The sequence below is a fragment of the Ornithorhynchus anatinus genome, chromosome X1, assembly GCF_004115215.2.
Source record: "Ornithorhynchus anatinus isolate Pmale09 chromosome X1, mOrnAna1.pri.v4, whole genome shotgun sequence".
NCBI lineage: Eukaryota > Metazoa > Chordata > Mammalia > Monotremata > Ornithorhynchidae > Ornithorhynchus > Ornithorhynchus anatinus.
The window spans coordinates 35,048,124-35,055,799 of NC_041749.1; the positions used below are offsets into that span (position 1 = coordinate 35,048,124).

At 55.2% G+C, this 7,676-nt stretch overlaps 1 protein-coding gene across 1 annotated transcript; it reads right to left on the reverse strand.

Moving 5' to 3' along the window:
- Window positions 1-1,786: 1,786 nt before the first annotated feature.
- DUSP1 (dual specificity phosphatase 1) lies at window positions 1,787-7,148 on the reverse strand. Its single transcript, XM_029050521.2, has 4 exons — window positions 6,664-7,148; window positions 4,624-4,769; window positions 3,375-3,594; window positions 1,787-2,966 (listed from the first exon to the last, which is right to left on the reverse strand). Exons 1-4 carry the CDS (start codon window positions 7,034-7,036, stop codon window positions 2,596-2,598), a joined length of 1,110 nt encoding a protein of 369 aa, XP_028906354.1. The 5' UTR covers window positions 7,037-7,148; the 3' UTR covers window positions 1,787-2,595.
- Window positions 7,149-7,676: the final 528 nt, after the last annotated feature.

Below are 7,676 nucleotides of genomic sequence, written 5' to 3' on the forward strand. Positions count from 1 at the left end.
ATCGCCCGGCAAACTGATTTGTCAGCAGTGGGAACTGACATCACCACCTTCCTCGGCGAAGGGAAACTCCTAGAGGTTGCTATGGGGATGTGGGCAACCGAATAATCGCAGAAGTATACACCCCATCTTAAAGGGCCCGGCTAGCCACCCTCCCCCACCGACCCATCCCCAGTTGAGCTATGGCGAGGAGCTGAAAAGAGTTAAAACTTCAGAGAAACTTTCAATAGGATAGAGGAGAAACAGACATCCTTTCTGGGAAGCTAAGTCCTCACAGCTCGAAGGCACTTGCCGGGCTCTGGATACGCGGTGAATTTCTACACTTTTCTCCTCCCTGGGAAAAGTATAGTTTTCACCTTGGTTCGGGGAGCTTTTTCCCTCCAGAGTTCTTGGCACTTGGAAACCCCTTTTCCCTTTCTTGGGCCCTTACGGACAATGGCTGATGAGTCCCACTTTTATGGTTTTCGCACAGGCAACGCCCCAAGGCAGATGAGGGGCGAAAGCCCCGGAAAAAGCACTCAGTGAGTCTTTTCTATCCTTGGAGTTGCAGCTAAGCTTGTATTTTTCCACTATTCTTCCAACTCAAAGTTTTTATTTAGCTCTGTGCCAAGCAGGAAGGGTTGGACTCACGCCTTTCACGTCAAGAACAGAATTCCTCGGAAGAAACCTCATTATTAGACTTCCATGAAATAAGGATTGTGATCTTAGCTTGATCAGATCGGGGAGAGGAGTTGTGGATTATTTCTTTTGAAAATATTACGACAACTGTGAGGTGAAGCTCTCCCGGGTAATGAGTTTTGACCGGCTTGTCGAATTCATCCGTATTTTCTCCTACCTTACCTTTTCAGGATCAGGTTTGCGGTTCAAAGATCTTGCTGGCAGCTCTTAGAGTGGTGGTGGGTGCTGTGCTAAACAAAGGAAGTCATGAGTGAGGAGTTGTGGGGCCATTTTGAGCTAGCGTAGTGGCTCACAGCAAGCCTGGAGCCTCTCACATGCACTCACTGGAGGAAAAAAAAAACCCAGAGCTTCACTTGGGATGGGACATGGGAAGAATTCACTCATGTGAGCCTTCCGACAAATGTCATCCGGGCCCCAGCGAAGCCGGGATAAAACCTTTCTTCTAAAAGCCGAGGGAGTTGCTTGCCTGTGAAAGATGTGGCAGAAATCGCTTCCTACTCAAACCAAGCTGTTGTTGTTTCTATATTTGGATCCAGCTAGCATTTCCCTAGTGCCACCAAGGGAGAAGGGGAAACCAAGAGGAAGCCTTCAGGGGAACCACAGAGCAGATTCTCCCAGGGCCGAAGGTTTTCCTGGAAGCGAATCGGGCACTTTCAGAATTACCATTTACTTTCACATATATTCACGGAAGCCTGAATTAAGGGATTCTTCCACGGGCCTGAAGAGTAGCTTCAAAAATGTGCCCCCCTCCCCTGACCTCCCCATCTTCAAGAGAATGGTTTAGGTGTTTAATTTTTTTTTTTTTTATGGCAAAGCGTTATGACCGGGATGTTCTGTTAGTTGCAAAGAAACAGACTTTTCTTTCCTCCGTTACCCAGTACGGCTGGACCTGACACAGCATCTAGTTTTCCGTTTAGACCTTTGCCCTTACTAATTTTCCACCTCTCAAGCCCCATTGATGGAAAGACCTGCCCCCAGATTCCCAGTATTTCCCTGGACTCAAACCCAGGATCCGCCTCCAGGGCTGCCAACCATGGGGCCGGGTCATTCACCACCAGTTTTTTGGTCAAATTTCCCTAGAGGCCAAGGAAACATGGAGTTAAGAATCAAATGGCAATAGAAATGTCATAATTTATTCTGCTTGTATAAAAAAAAAAAGTCAGTTATGTAACAAAATGTCTTCTTGTTAGAAGAAATATATTATTTCAGGTCATAAATAAACATACAACTGTTGACCACTCAAAGCCCTCTCGCCAGGTGCTTTTCCGTCAGCATGGAGAGTATGGGTTTAAGCTGTGTTTACAGGATCGCGGTACTCGAGAGAAAAAAAAAAACTGAGGTATTTGGTTTATCAGGGGGTGGAGAGAGGCTGGTAAAGGCAGAATATATTTACACAAAAAATAAATAATGGAAGTTTCCTTATTATATATATAAAAGCCATTAAGGAAGGAAGAACCCGCCTCCAGAATGTCCAGGAATGTCAACGGCGGCGGGTTCGTCAAACACAAGGAGCGGGTTTCTTAAGGATGGAGGGGCGGCGGAGAGACGGGTGGGGAGGGAAGGGAAGGTAGAGAGGGAAGGTAGAAGACAAAAGGGAAGAGCTCACCAGGTGAGCAGTGTCTTTGCATCCTCTGGGTCCCTTCTCCATACCCCGTGGTGTGCCAGCCAACACCGGTCCCACACCCACTAGGAGTTTTAGCGGACGGGAGAGATGCCCACCGTCCGGCGTCAAGGCAGTGTCCAGTGTCCGACATCTCCCGTGACACGTTATTACTCTGTGGTTCAGAAGCCCCAAGCGCGGGGCCGGGTGGAATGCCAAAGGATATCGAAGATTACACCTTCCAAAAGTTATTGCACTTTGTCTTAGACAAACCCAAGTCTCAAGCCCCGGAGGGTTTCGAAACAACTTTTCCAGGCCTCTCAGCAGCTGGGGGAAGTAGTGATCGGACTCTGAAGGTAGCTTAGAGCGCTGGCCGCCGGGTGGACGGGGATGGAGACCGGGAAGTTGAAGACAGTGGTGGTGGAAGCCCCCCGGTCTAGCGCAGCCAAGGCGGGACTTCCGACTTCCGCGGAGCAGTGGGGGGCCAGGACCTGGGATTCGAACTGCAGCAACTGCCCCATGAAGCTGAAGTTGGGGGAAATGATGCTTCGCCTCTGCTTCACGAACTCAAAGGCCTCGTCCAGTTTGACCCGATTGGTCCTCATGAGGTAGGCAAGGCAGATGGTGGCGGAGCGGGAGATGCCCGCCTGGCAGTGGACAAACACTCTTCCTCCGGCATTCTTCACCGAGTCTGAAATTGGAGGGCAAACAGGTGATCTGGCCTGTCGGTGGTGCCCCCGACCCAGTTTCACCCCAAATCCTTCGGAGCCGGGGAATCTGAGCCAGCGTCGAAATGGCAACCTTCTAGGTCCCGTAATGACGACTGACACTAACATACCCTACTCCTGGGAGGGAGGGGGTGGAGGAAAAAAAACAGAACCACTGGTTTCCTCCACTTATTAAGGGTTTTTATAGATCCAGTGAAATCTGAACCTCTAGCTCAGTAACAGTACATTATAATGAAAAAGGGTTCTCCTTCTGCGGGGCGGGAGGGAGTCTCCTTTATGCCCATTTTCAGACTCCAGAGGACGGTGGTTTGGGGGAAGAGCTTGATTTTCTGCAAGAGAGAGGGCAGGAGGAAGCAAGGAACCCTACTTACCTATGAAGTCAATGGCTTCGTTGAACCAGGAGCTTATGTCAGCTTTATGGCTGTCCTCCACAGGGATCCTTTTGTACTGATAGTGATCCTCGAAGTGGTCTGGGCAGTTGGCGGAGACGTTGATGAGGGCCGTGATGCCCAGGGCATCCAACATATCCTTCCTGGAAGCATGGTAGGCACTGCCCAAGTACAGAAAGGGGAGGATCTCCACCGGACCACCCTACCGGAGGACAGGGAAAAAAAAGAGAACAATGGTCAGAATCCTGGCATTGTTCCCCATCGGCCACGCCGCCCGCTACACAAAAAGCCGGAGCCAAAGCGAATGACGTAATGGTTTGGGAAAAACAGACACCGATGCTGATGAATTAGGGGGGAGGGCGCGCGCTCAAGCTGAAACGTTGCAAATTGTAGAAGGATTTCGAAGCTGGGGGGAGGGGGCCCCAACCGTAGCCTTCCTGACAGTCGTATCGATTGAGCGCTTAGCGTGCGCACAGCACTGCGCTAAACGCTTGAGAGAGCAACAAACAATTCCCTGCCCAGCACGAGCTTTCGGCCCTGGGGCTTTCTTAAAGTGCCGGGGGATGGGATTCGAACGCCGACCGTCCCCGCTTGCCCACCGCCCCGCATTCATTCATTCATTCATATTTATTGAGAGCTTACTGTGTGCACGCCCCTGTACTAAGCTCTTGGGAAAGTACGATACAGCAATAAAGGGTGACAATCCCTGCCGGCAACGGACTCAAAGTCTGGAGAGGGCGAGGGGGGAAGACATACTGGTGTCGTTTGCTCGTATTGACGTCTAAGTAAACAAAATGGCAAATCTATACCTAAGTGACGTGGGGAGGGGGGAAGGGAGCGAGCCGGGGTGAGGCGGAAGGGAGGGGGAGATGAGGAAATGCGAGGTTGAGTCTGGGAAGGCCTCTTGGAGGAGATGGGGCTTGACTGGTAATAATTATGGTATTTGTTAGGCACTTACTATGTGCCAAGCACTTAAGACTTTGAAGGAGGGGCGGGGGGGGGGGAGGAACTGTCTGGCGGATTGAGGAGATGGGGCGCTCCGGGCCAGAGGTGGGACGTGGACCGGGGTGAGACGGAGGCACAGTGAGAAGGTGATCAGAGGAGCCAAGCTTGCGAGCTGGGTTGGAGAAGGAGATAAGGCAGGTGAGTTAGGAGGGGGCGAGGGGGCCGGAGAGCCACCCCTCCCTCCCGCCCGCCGGTGCCCCCCAACCGGCCCACCGGGCGCACTGACCTGGTCGCAGAGAGGGGTGCCACAGGGGCTGCGGGTGGGGCTGGCACTGCCCGGGCCGTGGGCGCTGAGGGGCAGGGTGAGAGTCAGGGGGGCGGCCGGCTTGGTGCAGAGCTCGGGGCAGGCCGCGGCGAAGGCTTCGAAGCCGCCTGCAAAGACAAAAGAGGGGAGCGCGCCCCGTCAGCCAAGGCCTCCCCAAAGTCCCCCCTCCCCCATCTCCATCCCCGCCGCTCAACTCTCTCCCCTACTTCCCCATCCTTTGCCCTCCCTCCTCACCTCCCCCAAACTCCCTCTCTTCCCCTCTTCCAAGCCCTACTGAGAGCTCCCCTCCTCCAGGAGGCCTTCCCAGACTGAGCCCCCCTTTCCTTCTGCTCCTCCTCCCCAATCCCCCTTCTCCCGCCCTCTGCTTTTCCCCCTTCCCCTCCCCACAACACTGTGCCTATTTGTAGATATTATTTATGACGACTTTTTATTTTGTCAGTTACGTGTCTCTATCAATGATTCTATTTATCTTGACGGTATCGACGCCAGGGTACTTGTTTTGTTCTGGTTTGCTTTGCTGCCTGTCTCCCCCGTTTTAGCCCGCGAGCCCGTTGTTGGGCAGGGATGGTCTCTATCTGTTACCCAACTGTCCACACCAAGGGTTAGTCCAGTGCTCTGCACATAGTAAGCACTCCATAAATACGATTGAATGAATGCCTGCATGAAAGGGCTCCCTCCCCGCCCATCATCCCACCCCATCCGGCACATAGTAAGCGCTCAATAAGTACGACTGAATGAATGCGTGAATAATGATGGGATCTGTTAAGCCCTACGTGCCAAGCACTGTACTAAGCGCTGGGGTGGATACAAGCAAAATGAAAGGCTTCCCTCCCCGCACACAGTAAGAGCTCAATACGACTGTGTGTACACCTGCCTGCCTGAAAGGCTTCCCTCCCCTCACATCGTAGGAGCTTCATAAATCAGACTGAATATACCCTGCTTGCAGGAAAGGCCTCCCTCCCCTATAGTAGGAGCTCCCTAAGTCCGACTGAATGCACGCCTGCTTGCAGGAAGGGTTTCCCTCCCCGCCCGTAAAAGGAGCTCCATAAATCCGACTGAATGCACGCCTGTTTGCAGGAAAGGCCTCCCTCCCCGCACATACTAGGAGCTCCGCAAATTCGACTGAATGCACCCCTGCTTGCATGGAAGGTTTCCCTCCCCGCCCGTAACAGGAGCTCCATAAGCACCCTGCTTGCAGGAAAGGCCTCCCTCCCCGCCCATAGTAGGAGCTCCATAGGTCCGACTGCATGCACGCCTGCCTGCACGAAAGGCTTCCCTCCCCGCACATCGTAGGAGCTCCCTAAGTCCGACTTGAATGTACCCTGCTTGCAGGAAAGGCCTCCCTCCCTGAACATAGTAGGAGCTCCATAAATCCGACTGAATGTACCCTGCTTGCAGGAAAGGCCTCCCTCCCTGAACATAATAGGAGCTCCATAAATCCGACCGAATGAATGCACGCCTGCTTGCAGGAAGGGTTTCCCTCCCCGCCCGTAACAGGAGCTCCATAAGCACCCTGCTTGCAGGAAAGGGCTCCCTCCCCGCCTCTAGTAGAAGCTCCATTAAGTGCGACTGAATGCACGCCAGCTTGCAGCAAAGACCTCCCTCCCCGCCCATAGGAGGAGCTCCCTCAGTCCGACTGAATGTACCCTGCTTGCAGGAAAGGCCTCCCTCCCTGAACATCGTAGGAGCTCCGTAAATCCCACTGAATGCACGCCTGTTGGCAGGAAAGGCCTCCCTCCCTGAACATCGTAGGAGCTCCGTAAATCCCACTGAATGCACGCCTGTTGGCAGGAAAGGGCTCCCTCCCCGCCCATCGTAGGAGCTGCATAAATCCGACCGAATGCACGCCTGCTGGCAGGAAGGGTTTCCCTCCCCGCCCGTAACCGGAGCTCCATAAGCACCCTGTTGGCAGGAAAGGGCTCCCTCCCCGCCCAAAGGAGCTCCACAGATACGGCTGCTTGCAGGCAGGACCCCCGCCCCCGCCCCCCGGCGCCCCCGTACCTTGCAGGACGCTGAGACGTGCGGCTCGGGCTTCGCGGGCCAGGGCGTGCGCGGCCAGGACGAGGGTGCTGTCCCCCCTCCGGGCCCGGTCGGGCTGTCCTCCCCGCTCGTCGAGCAGCACGACGGCCCGGTAGGCGCCGGCCAGCAGGCGGGCCCGCAGCTCCTCGCTGGGCAGGATGTGGTCGAGGCCCACGGCCCCCTTGGCCCGGCGGCGGACCAGGCCGCTCACCCGCACGTGCACCGACCCCGACACGTGCGCCGCGCTGTAGGCGAAGAACGAGCGGCAGTCGAGCAGCAGGCAGGGCGCCCCGCGCTCCCGCAGCAGCCCCCGCAGCGACAAGCAGTCCAACGACCCGACCTCCGGGGTCACCATCGCCGGACGTTGGAGGGGGGGGAAAAAAAAAACAAAAAACCCCCAAAACCGCCCCCAAAAATCAACTTTTGGCAAACGCGGGGTCAAAGGTCACGCTCCCGCCCGCCCTCCGCCTCCACTGCGCCTCCGTCCCGCTCTCCGCCGCCTTTTATATAGGGGGGAAGGATCACGTGGCCTCGGGTGACGTCAACGGCTCGGGGCCCCAGCGCGCGCGCCCCGAAGCGAAGACGTCATCGGCCCGCCCTCCGCGCGCCCTCGCCTCCTCGCGCCGGCCGTTGGCCCCGCGCGCGCCCGAAAGGGGGGAGGGGGGAGGGGGGAGGGGGCCGCCGCGGGCGTGGCCCCTGCGCTCCTTCCTTTCTTCGTCCCGGCCCAGTCAGTCATTCAGTCAGGCGGTCTTTCATTGTCAGTCATTCAGTCAGCCAGTCATTCATTCAATCAATCAGTCAGCCATTCAGTCAGGCAGTCTTTCATTGTCAGTCATTCAGTCAGCCAGCCGTTCAGTCTTTCGTTGTCGGTCAGCCAGTCAGTCATTCATTCAGTCAGTCAGCCATTCAGTCATTCAGTCAGGCAGTCTTTCATTGTCAGTCATTCAGTCAGCCAGTCATTCATTCAATCAATCAGTCAGCCATTCAGTCAGGCA

Excerpts from the sequence above, each read along its gene's own strand:
- DUSP1 (XM_029050521.2), bottom strand. The coding sequence starts at position 7,036 with ATGGTGACCCCGGAGGTCGGGTCGTTGGACTGCTTGTCGCTGCGGGGG. Across the intron at positions 4,770-6,663 it reads ACGTCTCAGCGTCCTGCAAG|GCGGCTTCGAAGCCTTCGCC; the intron begins GTACGGGGGCGC and ends TTGTCTTTGCAG. Across the intron at positions 2,967-3,374 it reads CGAAGCCATTGACTTCATAG|ACTCGGTGAAGAATGCCGGA; the intron begins GTAAGTAGGGTT and ends CTCCAATTTCAG.